The 20,929-nt window shown below is 43.5% G+C and overlaps 1 protein-coding gene across 3 annotated transcripts in view; it reads left to right on the top strand.

The window, feature by feature from the left end:
• Positions 1-443: 443 nt before the first annotated feature.
• naa25 (N-alpha-acetyltransferase 25, NatB auxiliary subunit) overlaps positions 444-20,929 on the top strand; it is a 100,566-nt gene continuing 80,080 nt past the window's right edge. For 2 of the 3 annotated variants that reach the window (XM_038774197.1, XM_038774137.1), the window contains exons 1-4: positions 444-567; positions 11,964-12,049; positions 12,958-13,096; positions 13,802-13,920. In XM_038774197.1, coding sequence (XP_038630125.1) covers positions 510-567; positions 11,964-12,049; positions 12,958-13,096; positions 13,802-13,920 — 402 coding nt within the window. In that variant the 5' untranslated portion in view covers positions 444-509. Of the gene's footprint in view, positions 568-623; positions 1,161-11,963; positions 12,050-12,957; positions 13,097-13,801; positions 13,921-20,929 lie in introns of those variants that run through there. The other variant, XM_038774258.1, reaches the window with a different exon arrangement.

Below are 20,929 nucleotides of genomic sequence, written 5' to 3'. Positions count from 1 at the left end.
AGCTGCTGCTGCCGCCGCCGCCGCCGCCGCCGCCGCCGCCGTCTTTATCTATTTATTTATTATATTAACGGCAGCAATAACAACTTCTCTTGCAGCCAAACTCCTCTCTCCCTGGTTCCAAACTGGCCAGCTCTATTTATGCAGGGAGTCTGCTAATGATTTCTCCGCCCCCCCTCATTGGGGAAGCTCATACTCCCACAGGATTGTGGGATTGTCATTAGTCCCCAGCCAATGGTAAGCAGGCAGGTTATAACAGTACTGAAAAGAGAAGAAAATCGTTGTAAAATCAGCAGGCCAATGTAATTATATTTTGCAATTTGTGTCATTCTTGGTCAGAATAAGAACGAGAAGTCGTTTATCAGGTTGAAGGAAAGCAGATTCTGACCTCTGCTGAGTCGACAAAGGAACACCGCGCATGTGTCAGGACCGGCAGCATATCCGGCAATTGACATGCGCAGTAACCAGAGTGCTTGGGTCGGATCACGCATGTGCAGTAGCAGAGAGTCATCATGGCGGCCCGTAGCCATGTGCAGGATCCCAATGACAGGAGGTTGCGTCCGATATATGGTAACAGAATGATTTGTCGCCTTGTGCCTTCAGCTTTCACCCCAACACACACTGATTACAAAACCCAAGATTTGAGAAACCTGGCGGCGCTGCCACTTTCACATCGGGACTCGCCTCATTGCTAGGCCGCAAATATATCCTCGAGCTCGATTTAAGAGCACTTGGGGAGCCCACTCCTTCCACACGTTACTCGTCTGATGGTCGTCACGCAGTCTAGCGGCAGTGTGAGGTTCCTGTTTTGTCATCATTATATTCTCTGTAATAGAATGGTCTTTCGGAGGAGTTTATTGGGGTCTCTGGGTGGCGGTAGTTTGCCCAGAGCGATGTGTTTTTCTGCCATTGGAACTTGTTGAATTCCCCTTTACGGTGGAGACGGGACGTTTGGGAGAGAGCGGCTGAGGTGTCGGTTGTAAATCTATGGGAACTGGAACTGTGCTGAAGTGAATGGACTTTGGTTGACGGCGCACCTTTGCTACTATTTTGCCGCCTGAGGATGTTTTAAATCTTAAAAATCAAGTTGTCTGGCAGCTGGAACTGAGAGCCTTCCGGAAATAACGAATTTAACTGGGGAGCTGCAGTGTACTTGCATTAACGTATAAAATTTTATTGCTTTAATGTGTTATATTTTTCTCTAAGTTGTGTATCAATTGATTGAAATTAATTTTTAATTGAATTATCTGCCCTGGGTGTAAATGTTTCATTAGATTACAAAGAATATTGTCATAGACAAATGATCAACATTTTATACGAATTGAGTTGTTTTCTCGTCATAAAATAGATAGGCTGCTGGTGTAATGCAGTAATTTTCACTGCTCCACTGGTGTACTTATTGAACTTATTTTTTCAGTCTAGCAGAAGTGGTTTATAGAGTATTGCAGCCAATTTTGGGCACTACACTTTAGGAAGTATGTTGGGGCTTTAAGGGAGAGTGCAGAGGAGATTTGTTGAAATGGTATCAGGAATGAAAGACTTGTTATGTGGAGAGCTGAGAAATTGAGGTTGCTCCACATGGAGAAGCTGAGATTACGGGGAGATTTGATAGAAGTGTTGAAAGTCATGAAGGGCTTGATTTTAGTTCCAGGTGGGTTGGTATCCATTGTACTCTAGATTTCTAGTAATAGAATAATTTGAGGTGACAAAAGGAAACATGTCGTTAATAGTGCGGCGTTATGATGTAGAATGTAGTGCAAAAGCAGATCCAATATCTTCCAATGTAAATCTGGTAAATGCTTGAAAGGAAAAAAATGTGCATGAGTGTGGGAAAAGATGAACTTGACTCTGAAGTCCAGACTCTGCATTCTACTATTAATATTATAATTGGATCATTTATAATGCTGAACCTCTGCTGAAACTGATTTGTTAGCATTAGTAATATATGTTGGAAGTGTCACTCCTTAGAACAATTCTGTAAATTATGATGCATTTAAACTGTTGAGTAATCCAGGATGCTCTTGTTACTGTTGTGGCTTGTGGATCTGGGGCAAGCAGAGATGCCCATGATCAAAAAACTGATTACGAACATACAGAATATGAGCAGAAGTCAGACATTCAGTAAGGTTATGGCTGATGTGTTTGTGTTTCGAGATACACATTCCCATCTACCCCAATAACTTTAGGTTCTTGTTGGGCAAGGGAATCAATCTACCTCTGTCTTAAAAATATTTAGTGACCCTGCTTCCACCAGCTTCTGAGGTAGAGATTTCCAAAGTCGCACAACCCTCTGAGGGGAAAAAACTCTCCTCATCTCTCCTGTAAGGGCGACCCCTAATTTTAAAGCAGCGCCCTTTTGTTCTGGACTTAACCATAAGTGAAAACATATGGTTATATCCATATCCACCATGTCAAGGCCATTCATGATCTTCTAAAGTGAACACTCTTCTATAATTGTGAATCTTTTTATGTTTAAAGAGAAACGTAGATCTGCCTTAAGAGATAATGAAACAGGTTTATTTGATCTATTTGTCATTAAAAGAGATGCTATTTTTATCCCCATAGCAGCAGTTTGTGTCAGTAAGTGTACATCAGTGTAGGCATGTAACACCTGATGTGTATATGTTTTATTCCCCCTTCCTCGTAAGTCTTACTTTATCTTTCTGTTTCTAGAGTTTATCCACGTTGTTGCACACCGGGTGAAAGTCAGTAGATACCATATTCTTTTAGTCTTCTAATCCTCAGCAACAAACCAGAGTAATTAAGGGCAATTTGTTTTTTCTCATGTCTCATTTCCTGTTAGGAAATGCCCTGGCTCCTTTTTTCTCGATGTCTGAGGTCAGGGTCTTGTCATATTGAGAATCTTCGAGGATGTGAATTAAAAATTTAAAAAACTGATGTCAGGAAAGATAACCCTCAGAGTAGGCATGAGGCTTGTAGACCCTGTCATTTTAGCCCATAAAACCTTAAGAATGTCACTGACAAACCTCTTTGTCTTCTGATCTAATATCTCCTTTGTGGCTCAGTTTCATACCATGTTTTATAATGGTCCTGTGCATCACCATGACATAGTTCATTATATTAAATGTGCTATATAAACATAAGTTACTGTAGGTCTCAGGTACACTATTTAAATAATGCAGTCAAGTTAGCTTTGAATGATAAGACCACAATATCAAAACCAAGATTTCCTGATACACTTTTGACAGCTTCATGCTGTCTGCTGGAAGTTGCAGACCAGAGACAAAGTATTTATCCATCAACCTTTATGGATTCCAATTACCAATTTGAAGACAATTATTTTCCAGCTTCAAGAAAAGTAAAATGCTGGGGATGGTGATCTAAAATTAAAATCAAAAAATGCTGCAAGTTCTCAGCAGCTTAGACAGTTTCCATGGATAGTAAACCAAGTAATGTTTTGGGCCAACGGTCATCCACCTAAGATGTCAGCTCTTTCTCTTGCACGCATACTGCCCGACCTGAGTATTTCCAGCATTTTCTGGTTTTGGTTTCTAGCATGAGATTAGAAGAAAAAAACTATATAGAATACCAAAAAGAAGTAAATTTCCACATTGTGTGAAGTAATAAGGAAATAATTATATAACTGCTTTCATGGCCTCTAGGTGCTTTACAATTAATTAAGTATACTTTTAGTTTCTGCTGTAATATAGGGAAGCGCAGTAGTCAATTTACGCACAGCAAGGTCCCACAAACGGAGGGAGTTTACAGTGCAAGTATGTGCATTTTCTTTGTGCATATGAAATATCATCTGATTATGTTTATAGAACATTTTTTTTCCAAATGGTGTGTTTGCAGAGCTCTAAGCCACTTTTTTCACAAGCACAACTTGAATGTTTTTAGGTGACACTAAAGAGGGAATTTAGGTCTAAAAGAGACCATAACCTGATTAAACAACACACACAAGATATAATTGTGATTATTGTTTAAAGTAACAATTTACGGTTTTGCTTAAAGAATGAAGAAATTGCAGTCAATATTTCTTTTGCCACAAAAGAAGCATCTGTTGACAGTTTGGTATTTAAAGGGAAAACATTAAAAAAACATTATCTCGGGCAGCACGGTGGCGCATTGGTTAGCATTGTTGCCTCACGACGCTGAGGTCCCAGGTTCGATCCCGGCTCTGGGTCACTGTCCGTGTGGAGTTTGCACACCCTCCCCGTGTTTGCGTGGGTTTTGCCCCCACAGCCCAAAGATGTGCAGGGTAGGTAGATTGGCCACGCCATATTGCCCCTTAACTTGGAAAAAATGAATTGGGTACTCTAAATTAAAAACAAACATTATCTCTATGACTGTTGACTATGCAGAGAGGCTGAATAGACTTGAACTGTTTTCATTAGAACGACGGAGGTCGAGGGGTGACCTGATTGATTGATTGATATTTATTGTCACATGTACCGAAGTACAGTGAAAAGTATTTTTCTATGACCAAGGGAATGTACACAGTACGTACATAGTAGACAAAGGAATAATCGACAGAATACATTGACAAATGGTACATCAACAAATAGTGATTGGCTACAGTGTGGAACAAGAGCAGCACAGGGTGTCGTGAGTAGTGTTCTTACAGGGAACAGATCAGTCCAAGGGAGAGTCGTTGAGGAGTCTGGTAGCTGTGGGGAAGAAGCTGTTCCTATGTCTGGATGTGCAGGTCCTCAGACTTTTTCATCTTCTGCCTGATGGAAGGATCTGGAAGAGGGCAAAGCCTGGGTGTGAGGGGTCTCTGACAATACTGTCTGCCTTCCTGAGGCAGCAGGAGGTGTAGACAGAATCAATGTGAGGATGGCAAACTTGTGTGATGCGTTGGGTTGAGTTTCCCCAATAAGCTATGGATGCTGGGTTAATTGAAATTTTCCCTGAGATGAACCAATCTTTTTTGGTAAGAGTATTAAAGGATATGGATCAAAAGCAGGTAAATTAGATCAGCCGTGATAACATTGAATTAACAGGTTTGAATTGCCTACTTCTGTTCCTGTGAGATAGTACTGAAAAAAGCTCCTGTGATTTTATCTTTGAGGACAGAGGTCTTCAACTGGTGTTTTAGTATACTTGCTTTCATGCTATCCTGATCAAGAACGTCATTACAAACAACAGGTTGACAATTTTCATAGAACCAGTAAAATTGAATCTCCGATCCAAGTAGGAAGGATTCCTATTTCCTATTAGAATAAGAACAAAAAATGCTAGAAATGTTCAATATGTCTGTCAGCATCTGTGGAGCAAGAAAGAGAACTGGGATATTTCATCATATTTCCTAATATTTTTCTGCCTTCAGTAATTATGAATGAATTGAATCATATAACCTTACAGAACGGAAGGAGAGTATTGAGTCTGTGATGGTTCTTTGAAAGAACTGTTTAGCCCCACTGTTCCTCTGCAGGGACTAACATCCCCACTTTATGCTTTTAAGCAGTTTAAAGCAGATTTAACATTTTAATTCAAAAATGGAATGGGATTTTAAAAAAAATTCTTTAATGTGATGTGACAAGGTCGGTATTTATTGCCCATCCCTAATTTCCCTTGAACTGAGTGGCTTGCTAGGCTCTTGCAGAGGGCAGTTAATAGTCAACCACATTGCTGTGGGTCTGGAGTCGCATGTGGGGCAGACGGGTAAAAGTGGCAGATTTCTTTTCTGAAAGGACATTCACTAAAGGAGTTTTTATGCCAATTGATGATATTTGCCATGGCCACCATTACTGAGACTCACTTTGTATTCCAGATTTATTAATTGAATTTAAATTCCGCCAGCTGCCATCTGGGATTTGAATCCATGTCACCATAGCATTAGCCTGGGTCTCTTCTGGATTACTAGTCCAGTAACTTTGCACTATGCCACCATCTCCCCTGGAGATGTATACCTGAAAAGAAAAAACTTGCAGGGCTGCAGAGAAAAAGTGGGACTAAACAGTTCATTCAAAGAACTGTCACAAGCTGCATAGCCCCCTTCTGTACTGTATTTACATAGAATTTACAGTGCAGAAGGAGGCCATTCGGCCCATCGTGTCTGCACCGGCTCTTGGAAAGAGCACCCTACCCAAGGTTAACACCTCCACCCAGTAACCCCACCCAACACTAAGGGCAATTTATCATGGCCAATCCACCTAACCTGCACATCTTTGGACTGTGGGAGGAAACCGGAGCACCCGGAGGAAACCCACGCACACACTGGGAGGATGTGCAGACTCCGCACAGACAGTGACCCAAGTCGGAATCGAACCTGAGACCCTGGAGCTGTGAAGCGATTGTGCTATCCACAATGCTACCATGCTGCCCCTAAGGTTATATGATTCCAGTCATTCATAATTATTGAACATCAAACAGTGTGTACATGCCAGCTATAAAGCACATGAGAGCTGGGCATGCTGTCATAATGTGAGCACATTGGTTAATGATGCTTTGATACTATGCATGGTAATTTCAGATTTGAGGACCAAAATCCATAATAAAGCCTTTCTCCAACCTGCTGCACCTCAACCTGTGGGATGGATTGATGTATTCCAGGCTACTCTCAGAATTCCACTAGAAGCAGCTCTGTCCAAAATCTAATGAGAGTATTGGAAAAAAAAAAATTAGAGTACCCAATTATTTTTTTTTCCAATTAAAGGGCAATTTAGAATTGCCAATCCACTTACCCTGCACATCTTTGGGTTGTGAGGGTGAGATCCACGCAGACACAGGAAGAATGTGCAAACTCCACACGGACAGTGACCGGGGGCCAGGATTGAACCCAGGTCCTCAGCGGCGTGAGGCAGCAGTGCTAACCACTGCACCACCGTGCTGCCCAAATCTAATGAGAGTAGTATGGATCTATTTTTTGGGTCAAGTACTTGCTTTAATAGTGAGTAATCATGCAATACTCAAACAAGGGAGAAATACATAAAAATTATCTTCCATCCTTACTAAACCTTTGGCACCCCTGTTTTGAGTGACAGGAAGCCTCTCTGGGTTCTGTACCTTTTCATGCCTCCCAGTCTGGGAATTTTGTTCCAAGGTGTTATGCCAAGTTTTAGTGCTCTAACTATGGCCCCTGCCAAAAACAGTTAACAACAAAGACAGAAGATCCAGGTTTGGTCTCTGTGACTCTGTTCCAAATCTAGTGGTTTATTTATCATAAATGTCTTGTTGCCCACTGAGCCATTGGAGGAGTTGAGAGTATTATAATAATGATCTTTATTGTCACAAGTAGGCTTACATTAACACTGTAATTAAGTTACTGTGAAAAGCCCCTAGTTGGGTACACAGAGGGAGAATTCAAAATGTCCAATTCACCTCCCAGCACGTCTTTGGACTGTGGGAGGTAACCGGAGCACCCGGAGGAAACCCACACAGACACAGGGAGAACGCGCAGACTCTGCATATTACCTACGGGCAGCATGGCAGCACACTGGTTAGCACTGTCGCTTCACAGCACCAGGGTCTCAGGTTCGATTGTCGGCTCTGGTCACTGTGCGGAATCTGCATGTTCTCCCCATTTCTGCATGTGTTTCCTCCGGGTGCTCCGGTTTCCTCCCACAAGTCCCGAAAGACGTGCTATTAGGTAATTTGGACATTCTGAATTCTCCTTCAGTGTACCCGAACAGGCGCCGGAATATGTCGACTAGGGGCTTTTCACGGTAACTTAATTGCAGTGTTAATGTAAGCCTACTTGTGACAATAAAGATTATTAAATTATTATTAATTTTAAGAATAACATTTGCTTTGGTTTTCAGTGCCAAAAGCCTATTTGGCATTGTCCTTGAGACATGATGACAATCACACATATACACGCACTGTGATGTTACACGGCATTCACAATGACATTGGGGCCAGACAAAAAAAACCGCGTTTGGACTTTTGGGAGATCATGAAAGCTACTGAAGTCACGATTCCACATACATTTTTCAAATGTGTTTGAAAAGTATTGGAGGCTTGTGCAATGATGGATGATTTTGAAGAAAATTATTTTTATAGTGGTTTGCTGCTCTTCTAAATAATTTGGGGAAAATATGCATGTTCATGCATATTGATTTCAATAATTATCTGAATTCAACAAACTATGCCGAAAGCACATTAATATTGTATGAAAACTGATGTGCAGTAAAATTAAATAGTATGCATAGAACTGAGAAGACTGGACTGAAATTGTAGGTAGTTTTTCAATTTAAAAATGACGCAAACCATTCTTTGCCCAACAAAACCTTTGGTGATCACTAACTGGCCGTGTTTTTTTAAATTTGAGTGTACCCAATTTTTTTTCAATTAAGGGGCAATTTAGCGTGGCCAATACCCTGTGCATCTTTGGGTTGTGGGGGTGAGACCCACGCAATATCAGGGCTTTTATGTGTGTCTCCATGTTGTAAGGAATCATTGATAACTCAGATGTTGCTTTCCAAAAGAGCTGAATGGATATCTACTGAGAAGGAGAGAGGTGGAATAAAGAGATATTAATAGCATCATTTGATACATTTTGGGGAAGGGCAGGGATGTATTTGACTTTCCTTAAAGTGGTGTTGTATGGGGAGGAAGTGGGTCCATGCACATTTTTGGATGGAGCGGTATTGCGCTGAATGGGCTATTCTTCCTCAATACTTCGCTCTGTTGTTCGACACACCCAACCACAATTTTCTACACTCCATCACAATATAAAGTGTTTTTTTTAAATTTAGAGTATCCAATTCATTTTTCCCCAATTAAGGGGCAATTTAGCGTGGCCAATCCATCTACCCTGCACATCTTTGGGTTGTGGGGGTGAAACCCACGCAAACACGTGGAGAATGTGCAAACTCCATGCGGACATTGACCCAGAGCTGGGATCGAACCTGGGACCGAACCTGGGACTTCAGCGCCGTGAGACAGCACGGCTAACCACATAACAATGTAAAGTTGATGAGCAGATTTTAATGGTATGCTGCTTTCTGTCGTGAGAGTACTAGTTTCCACTGCTCATTTTAGACTTCTGGTGTCAGAAAAATGAGTGACTCTTCACATGGCACAACTCCCTTGATTGTTTCTGCCACCTAATCACATCAGTAAGATGGGTGAGTGGTGATGTCAGAATTCAGGATGGAGTGGGACTACGGCGCTGAGGACCTGGGTTCAAATCCCAGCCCTGGGTCACTGTCCATGTGGAGTTTGCACATTCTCCCTGTGTCTGTGGGTTTCGCCCCCACAACCCAAAAAATGTGCTAGTTAGGTGGATTGGCCATGCTAAATTGCCCCTTAATTGGGGGGAAAAAAATTGGGTACTCTAAATTTATTTTTAAAAACTCAGGATGGAGAGCAGCACGGTGGCCTAGTGGTTAGCACAGCTGCCTCACGGCGCTGAGGTCCCAGGTTCGAATCCCGGCTCTGGGTCACTGTCCGTGTGGAGTTTGCACATTCTCCCCGTGTCTGCGTGGGTTTCGCCCCCACAACCCAAAAAAATGTGCAGAGTAGGTGGATTGGCTATGCTAAATTGCCCCTTAATTGGAAAAAATTATTGGGTAATCTAAATTTTAAAAAAAAACTCAGGATGGAGATAGTGGTTGTCGAATCTACCATTTTATCTAGCTCAACAGCATATTGGTTAGTAAGCCATCTTGAGTGGCAACAATGTTTGAACATTATCACATGATATAAATTAGTGAATGTACAATTTATGGTATATATTCCCCTCCTGTATCAAACAGCTTTCTGGTTTGTTGTCATGCTGCCTGTTGACCGAAGTTTTCATATACATGTGAGTGGCCTTTGGAACTCCTGAACTGGAGGAAGCCTCTAACATAGGAACTCTAGCCTCTTGCTTGGGAGACTGAAAAGTTAATTACTCAAGAAAGACTAGTGGTGAAGTTAGGGAGAGTGGTAAGGTGACTGTGGTCATATGCGCTCCAGCATATCTATGCATAACTGTACCGTTGCACCAATGTATATATTTGTATATAACAGCACCAGTGTACATAGCGGCTGACCAATACATGTAGGGACAGTTATGACCTCCTGCTAGCAGGTGGAACCAGACACCCATACAGACATATACATACCTGGGGACAGATGAGATGCAGGCACTTGGTGGTAGGAGGATGGACAAGAGGATAGTCACCTCCCTCCTTAGTTTCACAGTAACGTAGACAGAATTGTTTGTACATAGAAATGCATGGCTACCATCAAGCATGTCAAGAATAAATAGTGATAGCAATCACATCTTCGTGTTCTATGTGGAACTTCATGATCACAACAGTGACCTCCTCTGTCATACTCCTTCTTGACATGTGCCACCTTCTCTTGCAAACCAGAACAGAGATAGATGTTACAATTTTGAAGATGGCGAATAGTAATTTCGTGGAGCAATAAGAGTTTTCAGCAGGCCTATTAATGTTCACAGATCATGGAGCTTCATTGAGATGAAAGGATTTGTCCCTACTGAATCTTAAAGATATAATTGAAGGAATGGTTACATGTATGCATAGCTGGTACAGAATCTTTTTGGTGTATAATGATTAGGCATAACTATTCTTCAAATAACTATAAGATAGGGCAAGGAATTACAGGTACTATGCATTCAAGGCCATAAGTGGTCCTATCTGAGTTGACCATGTGAAGTCAGTCAACCTCTCGCATACTTGGGGGAGGGGGGAATCTCCCAGTGGGTTAGAATGGGGGAGAGTCTGTGTAGGGGGTCGGGGCTGAGAGCGTTGGCAATAGCACCACTCCCGATGGCCCCGGGGAAATACTCAGGGAGTCCGGTAGTAGTAGCAACTTTGAAAATCTGGAGGCACTTTAGGCTGGAAGCGGGGTCAAGGGAAATGCCGATTCGGGGGAATCACAGATTTGTGCCAGGGAAGTGGGTTGGGAATTTTTGGTGATGGGAGGAGAGGCAGTTAGGGCATTAAAGGATTTGTTTCTCGGGGGCCGGTTTGCGGGATTGAAGGAGAAGAGGGCGAAATATGGATTGGGGAAGGGGGAAATGTTGAGGTATATGCAGGTCCGAGATTTCGCTAAAAAGGAGATACAGAGCTTTCCGGTGGCGCTGGCCTCCACACTGTTGGAGGAGGTGCTGACAGCAAGGGGAGTGGAGTAGGGGGTGGTGTCGGCAATTTATGGGGTGACTTTGGGAGAAGAGAAGGCACCACTGGGAGGGGATTAAGGCAAAGTGGGAGGAAGAGTTGGGAGCGAGCATGGGGGTGAGGTGTGAGGTGCTCCGGAGGCTAAATGCCTCCATTTCATTCGCGAGGTTGGGGCTGATACAGCTAAAAGTGGTGTATAGGGCACACCTCACCAAGGCGAGGATGAGCCTCCTCTTTGAGGGGGTAGAGGATGTTTGTAAAAGTTGCGGGGGGGGGGGTCGCAAACCTAGTTCATATGTTTTGGTCCTGTCCAAAGCTGGAGGGTTATTGGAGGGCGGTGTTCAGGGTTATTTCAAAGGTGGTACATGTGAGGCTTGAGCCGGGTCATCTGGAGGCCATATTCGGGGTTTCAGATTGGCCGGGGTTGGAAGTGGGTACGGAGACCGGGATAGAACCTAGGTCCTCAGCGCTGTGAGGCAGCAGAGCTAGCCACCATGCCGCCCTCCAGGGTTGCAAAACAAACTCTTCTTTGTTGCACATTTTACGAGAGTGCTTCAATTGCACTCAAAATATTGATGTGTGGGGCAGCACGGTGGCACAGTGATTAGCATTGCTGCCTCACGGCGCCAAGGTCCCAGGTTCGATCCTGGCTCTGGGTCACTGTCCGTGTGGAGTTTGCACATTCTCCCCGTGTTTACGTGGGTTTCACCCCCACAACTCAACATGGTAGATGGATTGGCCACGCTAAATTGCCCCTTAATTGGAAAAAATGAATTGGGTACTCTAAATTAAAAAAAAATAAATGTTGGTGTGCTTGATCCTGCATGAGTTTTCCATGTCAGTATTTTTCAATCGAAATTTAAATCCCCGACACTCTTTCCCCTCCATGTGGAACAATGAAAATGATATGTTGTATTTGTTGCACAGATTATCTGGACAATGGTAATAACAAGATGGCTATACAGCAAGCTGACAAACTACTCAAAAAACACAAAGACCTTCACTGTGCAAAGGTAAGCAAAGATAGCAATAGTTTTCAAAAGTGGAACACCATCTATAACTCACCTCACGGTTGGGTAGCTTGGAGCATGATTATAATGGTAATTGATAAGTTGGCCTGTCTGTTTAAAGACACTGCACAGGAATTCCCCATGGAGATGTGGTCTAAGTAGATCATGCCTTCAGTTGAAAGCCTAAGTAGTGGCAATATTTCTCTTGATATGCAGCTGTTTGATTTTTCCTATTATTTCAATAACCTCATGGTTATTTCAAGATAAGTAGTAAATAATATGATTGTTTGGTTTTGAATTGTTGGTGTTTTGTACCAAAGCCAATATTAGAAGCTCTTCTGTGATGTTGGTCTTGTAAGTCCGATCTGTTTTATAATGACAGAAGTGTGTACCACTTAGTAGAGAATTCACAATTCTGCGAAGGTAAAGTTTTGTCCTTTTTAGGGGCACAACATATCAGAGTTCAGTTCAGTTGTTTGATCAGGAAATGTTCATGTGCTTCTCATTTTCAAACAGCAGCAAATATTTTTAGCTTTTGTTCTTGAGGCTGTAGTTTATAATCCAGGATGAAATGTCTGATTTCCGTTGCTATTTCTAAAAATTGTAATGGGCAGGATTATTTTTTTAAATTGTAAGAAACTGTTTTTTAAGAAACAATATGCCAAACATATTGAAGTAAATTTGTTCTCCTTTTTTGAGCTAACAAGCAAATATAGTGTGATTCAAGATAGGTTCAACAGTGGGAATAATTTGAAGTCATTAATTAAGAATATTGGTTGAGAAACATGTTCACTAAGCAATGTCTCGTGTACATTTTCCTCCCTATATCATATTGATACCAAAGTGTTAAGTAATGACTGTTAATGAATATAGAATCTTTAGAATTTCCTTTTTCTGGTCTGGCTTATCAGGTTCTGAAGGCAATTGGCCTGCAGCGAACAGGCAAACAAGAAGAGGCATTTGCTGTGGCACAAGAGGTAGCTGCACTTGAACCGACAGATGACAACTCCTTACAAGCTCTCACTATTCTTTATCGTGAGATGCACAGACGTAAGTTCTCTTGAAGAGAGGAGACTAGTCACTTGCATTCCATAACCAGGCAAGGACATCAAACGTCCTCCCCCAAAGGACATTAGTGAACCTGATGGCTATTCTGATTATCATTACTGAGAGCAGCATTTTATTCCAGATGTATTAATTTATTTAAATTCTGCCATCTGATATGGTGGGATTTCAGTGTCTGTCTCTGGAGCCTGAGACGGGACCTCTAGATTACTAGTCCAATAATATTACCACTATGCTATCAGCCCCTTATCTGTGCAACCCAGTGGTCTCTGGTGGTTAGGATTTGGTGCTTTCACCGCTGCTGCCTGGGTTCAATTCCCAGTCAAGGAACAAAATATTGGGGTTGGTTTAGCTCAGTTGGCTGGACAGCTGGTTCGTGAGGCAGAGTGAGGCCAATAGCACGGGTTCAATTCCTGCTGGTGTAGGTTATTCATGGAGGCCCGGCCTTCTGAACTTTGCTCCTCATCTGAGATGTGGTGACCCTGGGGTTAAATCTCCACCAGTCAGTTTCCCCCCTTAAAGGGGAAAGCAGCCTGTGGTCATCTGGGACTATGGCGACTTTGCTCTGGAACCCAGAACGTATTTTGTGTAAAAATCTTGATTTAATATATTTTGCATGAAAATGTGATGTGTTTTGAAACTGCCTTTTATTCCCCTTTCTGTCAGAGTTACTTGCGCTTCTTTTTTCAGCTGAGCTGGTCACAAAGCTGTATGAGGCTGCTGTACGGAAAGTCCCCAGCAGTGAGGAGTATCACTCGCATCTCTTTATGGCATATGCCAGGGTTGGAGAATACAAGAAAATGCAACAGGTACTATTTGTACAGCATTGAATTAGTTTTTACTGTCCCGAGCAAAATGCAACATTGACTTGTGATTGATGACCAGGCAGAATGCTGTACTAAAAACAGGAAGTGCTAAAAAAACTCAGCAGTTCTAGCAGCATCTACAGAGAGATGCTGTACTATGTTGCTAAACTGCAGTATGCATGACATTTGTTTTCTTTTACTCTGAAATGTTCGCCCCCATATCAAACCGGATTTTGTCTGAAATAGAAAGAGAGGTGTATGCCTGTTCAGAGGAAAGGTTCCATCAAAAGCATTAATCTGTCAGTCAGTTTCAGATGCTGACGGACATGCTGTGCCCATGACATTTTTATTTCCCAAATACACGTTGACCAAGAGAACCCTTATCGATCAGCTTGGACAGACAAGAAAGTGCTCATTATCGTTTTTGTTTTATTTAGGTATTACAATCTTCAAAACCAAACACACTGTTGTCTGTAAAACCTCAGACACTTTGACCAGATTATAACTCAAAAGTTTTACCTGGTATTCTTATTTGAGAGATGAACAAAGAACAGATACAAGTTTATGATTTCAACCAAATTTATTATTTAAGACAGTCAACCCCCTCAAATTATACCAAATAATAATAAGCCCAAGATCCTCAACACGACTCGTGCCTATGAACTCAGTTGAGCTGCAGGTCCAATTCTGAGTCTTGAAGTCTTGGTTGTCTCAGGGCCTTCATGTGAGTCTCACACGCTGCTTCCTTCCATCTCTGGTCAGTCGTCCAATCTTCTCTGTTACCTCTGCGCCGAGTCTTCGCTGGAGAGGGTCCTGGATGATCAATCTTTATACCCCTCTTCGTGCTTTTCCAGAAAGTTCTCTGGTCCATAGCCAATGATGCCCGGGCCCCTGGGGAGGGGTCAACACCTATTGAAGTTACCGATTGCGCGGGGGCGGGGGTTCAACACCTATTGAAGTTACCGATTGCGGGGGGGGGGGGGGGGGGGGGGGGGGGGGGGGGTCAACACCTATTGAAGTTACTGATTGCAACTCTGCAGGACACCAGGTTCGCACGGAATGATACTCCATGTATGGTAACTGGGTGCCAGAGGTCTAACTTTATCTGGGCAAATAGAGCAATCAATCCATTTGAATGGGACCGATTTTCTCCTGATGTCTTGTTGACAGGGCAGGCCCAGAAATGTCCTGACTCTGTCTCTGTTCAGTGGATTTGAACATGGCTGTTTGAATTCCCAGCAGGCCAGTCTGGAGCTGACTGTGGTTTAATTTAAAATTTTCAATTCTTAATTTAAAGCCCAATTTTATCGGGTCTAAAATTCAGACCGTTGTCCATTTTACCACAACACAGAATGTGACTCTGACTCACAACTGAGCTCTAGATATTACCCACCGTAGTGAAGCAGGTTGGGCAACTACGATCACTCGATGTGGATATCATCTTCTCTGAGCTCAGGGCTCCACTTCTGTGATGGTTGCTCCAGGTTGTCGCTGACGATACGTTCTGATGTTTCTTCTTTTATCCAGGTTCTGCTAGCGCTGAGTCGTGATACATGCACACACCTGGCCTGAGTTCTATTGTTCTATCAGGACTTAAACTCATAAAGCGGATAATATGGGCGACACGGTAGCACAGTGGCTAGCACTGCTGCTGGTGGGCTAGACAGCTGGTTTGTGATGGAGAACAAGGCCGGCAGCACGGGTTCAATTCCTGTACCGGTTGAGAATTCTGAATTCTCCCTCTGTGTTCCCGAACAGGTGCCGGAATGTGGTGACTAGGCGCTTTTCACAGTAACTTCATTGCAGTGTTAACGTAAGCCTACTTGTGACAATAAGGATTATTTTATTCTTATTTAAAAAAATTATTATTCACAATGATAGGGTGGCACATGACGCAGTGTTTAGCACTGGGACTGTAGCGCTGAGGACCCGGCCCTGGGTCACCGTCGGTGTGGAGTTTGCATATTCTTCCCATGTCTGCGTGGGTTTCACCCCCACAACCCAAAGATGTGGAGGTTAGGTGGATTGGCCACGCTAAATTGCCCGCATCTATCCTATCTATTCCCTTCATAATTTTATATGTTTCTATAAGATCCCCCCTCATCCTTCTAAATTCCAACGAGTACAGTCCCAGTCTACTCAACCTCTCCTCGTAATCCAACCCCTTCAGCTCTGGGATTAACCTAGTGAATCTCCTCTGCACACCCTCCAGTGCCAGTACGTCCTTTCTCAGGTAACGAGACCAAAACTGAACACAATACTCCAGGTGTGGCCTCACTAACACCTTATACAATTGCACCTTATACAAACACGAGCTTTCGGAGCACTGCTCCTTCCTCACCTGAGAGGAAGACTTCTTACTGTGCTCACCCCAGTCCAACGCCGGCATCTCCACATCATCCCTAGTCTTAAACTTTATCCCTCTAGCAATGAAGGACAACATTCCATTTGCCTTCTTAATCACCTGTTGCACCTGTAAGCCAACTTTTTGCGACTCATGCACTACCACACCCGGGTCTCTCTGCACAACAGCATGTTTTAATATTTTATCATTTAAATAATAATCCCTTTTGCTATTATTCCTACCAAAAGAGATAACCTCATATTTGTCAACATTGTATTCAATCTGCAAGACCCTACCCCATTCACTTAACCTATCCAAATCCCTCTACAGACTTCCAGTATCCTCTGCACTGTTTGCTTTACCACTCATCTTAGTGTCGTCTGCAAACTTGGACACATTGTACTTGGTCCCCAACTCCAAATCATCTATGTAAATTGTGAACAATTGTGGGCCCAACACTGATCCCTGAGGGACACCACTAGCTACTGATTGCCAACCAGAGAAACACCCATTGATCCCCACTCTTTGCTTTCTATTAATTAACCAATCCTCTATCCATGCTACTACATAACCCTTAATGCCATACATCTTTATCTTATGCAGCAACCTTTTGTGTGGCACGTTGTCAAAGGCTTTCTGGAAATCCAGATATACCACATCCATTGGCTCCCTATAATCTACTGCACTGGTAATGTCCTCAAAAAATTCCACTAAATTAGTTAGGCACGACCGCCCTTTATGAACCCATGCTGCGGCTTCCCAATAGTTTGATACCCTCGGATATTTAACCCCCAGTCTTGACCATCCTTTAACCATGTTTCAGTAATGGCCGCTAAATCATAGTCATTCACGATGATTTGGCCCATCAACTCATTCACCTTATTCCAAATACTACGAGCATTCAGGTAAAGTACACTTATGTTGGCTTTTATACCTGTTTTGAATCTTGACACCTCGATCAGTAACCTCTACGAAGTTATATTTCCTCTTAACTTTTCTCCTAATTTTCCTTGTCGTTGAACCCATATCTTCATGTAACAACCTGCCGCATCGCTTACCATTTATGTTTTTACTTCCCGTTTTATTCCTTTTGGTATTACTGGGCCTATTCACTGAGCTCCCCTCAGTCACTGTACCTTGTACTGTTGCCCTTTTTTATTTTTATTTTTTTTAAACTTTAAAATTTAAAAAATAAATTTAGATTACCCAATTATTTTTTCCAATTAAGGAGCAATTTAGTGTGGCCAATCCACCTACTCTGCACATTTTTGGGTTGTGGGGGCGAAACCCACGCAGACACGGGGAGAATGTGCAAACTCCACACGAACAGTGACCCAGAGCCGGGATCGAACCTGGGACCTCAGCGCCGTGAGGCAGCTGTGCTAATCACTAGGCCACCGTGCTGCCCTTCCCTTTTTTATTTTTGACTATGGCTTCTCTGCCTTACACTTTTTACTCTTACTGCCTTTTGTTTCTGTCCCTGTTTTACTACCTTCCGACTTCCTGCATTGGTTCCCATCCCCCTACCACATTAGTTTAAACCCTCCCCAACAGCTCGAACAAACAACCCCCCTAGGACATCGGTTCCAATCCTGCCCAGGTGCAGACCGTCCTGTTTGTACTGGTCCCACCTCCCACAGAACCGGTTCCAATGCCCCAGGAATTTGAATCCCTCCCTGTTGCATCATCTCTCAAGCCACGCATTCATCCTATCTATCCTGACATTCCTACTCTGACTAGCTCGTGGCACAGGTAGCAATCCTGAGATTACTACCTTTTGAGGTCCTGCTTTTTAGTTTAACTCCTAACTCCCTGAATTCAGCTTGTAGGACCTCGTCCCATTTTTTACCTATATTGTTGGTGCTTATGTGTACCACGACAGCTGGCTGTTCAACCCCCCCCCCCCCCCCCCCCCAAGAATGTCCTGCAGCCACTCCGAGACATCCTTAACCCTAGCACCAGGGAGGCAACATACCATCCTGGAGTCTTGATTGCGTCCGCAGAACCGCCTGTCTATTCCCCTTACGATTGAGTCCCCTATCACTAGCCCTATTCTTCTTCCTGCCCTGCTGCGCAGCAGAGCCAGCCACGGTGCCATGAACCTGACTGCTGCTGCCTTCCCCTGGTGAGCCATCTCCCTCAACAGTATCCAAAGCGGTATATCTGTTTTACAGGGAGATGACCACAGGGAACACCTGCACTGCCTTCCTACTCTTGCTGTGTCTTTTGGTCACCCATTTTCTATCTCCCTCAGTAACTTTCACTTGTGGTGTGACCAACTCGCTAAACGTACTATTCATGGCGTCCTCAGCATTACGGATGCTCCAAAGTGAATCCATCCACAGCTCCAGAGCCGTCAAGCAGTTTAACAGGAGCTGCAACTGGACACACTTCTTGCACGTGAAGGAGCCAGGGACAGTGGACGTGTCCCTGAGCTCCCACATCGCACATGAGGAGCATGACACGGGTCTGGGATCTCCTGCCAGGTCTTAAACCTTAGGTTATAGAACATAGAACATTACACTGCATCCACATGTGAAACCACTCTAAAGCCCATCTACACTATTCCCTTATCATCCATATGTTTATCCAATGACCATTTAAATGCCCTTAATGTTGGCGAGTCCACTACTGTTGCAGGCAGGGCATTCCACGCCCTTGCTACTCTCTGAGTAAAGAACCTACCTCTGATATCTGTCCTATATCTATCTCCCCATAATTTTAAGCTATGTCCCCTCTAGGGGCTGGTTTAGCTCACTAGGGGCTGGTTTAGCTCACTAGGGGCTGGTTTAGCTCACTAGGGGCTGGTTTAGCTCACTAGGGGCTGGTTTAGCTCATTAGGGGCTGGTTTAGCTCACTGGACTAAATCGCTGGCTTTTAAAGCAGGCCAGCAGCACGGTTCAATTCCTGTACCAGCCTCCCTGGACAGGCGCCAGAATGTGGCAACTAGGGGCTTTTCACAGTAACTTCATTGAAGCCTACTCGTGACAATAAGCGATTTTCATTTCTCATTTCATTTCGTGCGAGACATCACCATCCGAGGAAAAAGGCTCTCACTGTCCACCCTATCTAATCCTCTGATCATCTTGTATGCCTCAATTAAGTCACCTCTTAACCTTCTCTCTAACAAAAACAGCCTCAAGTCCTTCAGCCTTCCCTCATAAGATCTTCACTCCATACCAGGCAACATCCTGGTAAATCTCCTCTGCTTCCAATGCTTCCACATTCTTCCTATAATGTGGTGACCAGAACTGCACACAATACTCCAAATGCGGCCGCACCAGAGTTTTGTACAACTGCAACATGACCTCATGGCTCCGAAACTCAATCCCTCTACCAATAAAAGCTAACACACCATACGCCTTCTTAACAACCATATCAACCTGGGTGGCAACTTTCAGGGATCTATGTACATGGACACCGAGGTTAACTTATACAACTACAATTTCGAAAAAAACTCAGAAAAAAATAAATATCCCCCCACCCCAAATGTTTGAATTCCCACCTAGCTTCAAATTCCCAAACTCACTCTTAGCTGTGTCTTACTCTGGCCGTGTCTTCTCTGGCTCACTGGGAGAACTCACTGGGAGTGTTACAAGTTGCTGTTTTAAATTGGCCCGAGTTGACTCCCCCTCCCCCACCTGCTTTTAGATCAAAATAGATTAAGGTGACTGAAACTTAACTGCCAACCAATTATGTGAGTGGGTGGCAAGAAAATAAAAAGGGTGTGTTAATGATGACATTAAGGCGAAGAGTGCTATTAACGGCATAATGGTAAGATAGAAGAAAGTGTTAATAGGAGAACAATGGCCAGATAACTGCCAAAATTTGTTTAAATTCAAACCAGACATGTTGACTCTGGTCAAGACATTGTCCTGGAGAAAGGGAATGGACCAGAAAGTGGGCATCGCCTATTTTGTTTAGTTGAAACATGAATGTGTGTACATGTTCTTTCTGTCTGCAAAGAACAGGGCCCTATATCTTAATATATGTACCACCTTGCTCATGTAAGTGCACCACATGTGAGCCTGATTGATGATCTTGGGGCAGCACGGTGGTATAGTCGTTAGCACAGCTGTCTCACAGGGCCAGGGGACTCTTGTTCAATTCTGGCCTTGGGTGACTGCCTATGCGGAGATTGCACGTTCTCCCCATGTCTGCATGGGTTACCTCCGGTTCCCCCTCTGCCCAAAGATGTGTGGGTTAGGTGGATTTGCCATGCTACAATTGTCCCTTGGTGTCCAAAGAGGTGCAGATTATGTGGGATTATAGGGATCGGGTGGGGAGTGGGCCTAGGTAGGATGCTCTTTCAGAGGGTTGGTGCAGACCCAACGGGCTGAATGGCCACCTGGTACACTGTAGGGGTTCTATGGAATTGGTTGTCAGTGTAATTCCTAGCACACTCAGGATTGTTTAGCAAATGTTGTCCAATCGTGGAATCACATCTAATGTTGGACAGTATTTTGAGTTTTACAAGCACGGCTGGTTGGTTGCAGTCTATGCCTTGCCTGTTGCGAACAGCCAAAGAGACGTACTGTTTTCTCTGATCCACCAGTCTTTGGGATGCACATGGCATCACGTTGGCACTGAAATTCATATATCACATTACTCCACTACTCATTTGTATGATAAACAGAGTGTCTTTTTGGTTTGAAGGCAGATCTTATT

This window comes from Scyliorhinus canicula, chromosome 1, assembly GCF_902713615.1.
Source record: "Scyliorhinus canicula chromosome 1, sScyCan1.1, whole genome shotgun sequence".
Lineage (NCBI taxonomy): Eukaryota > Metazoa > Chordata > Chondrichthyes > Carcharhiniformes > Scyliorhinidae > Scyliorhinus > Scyliorhinus canicula.
The sequence above is the reverse complement of the archived record's forward strand: the minus strand, read 5'-3'. Positions and strand labels throughout refer to the sequence as shown.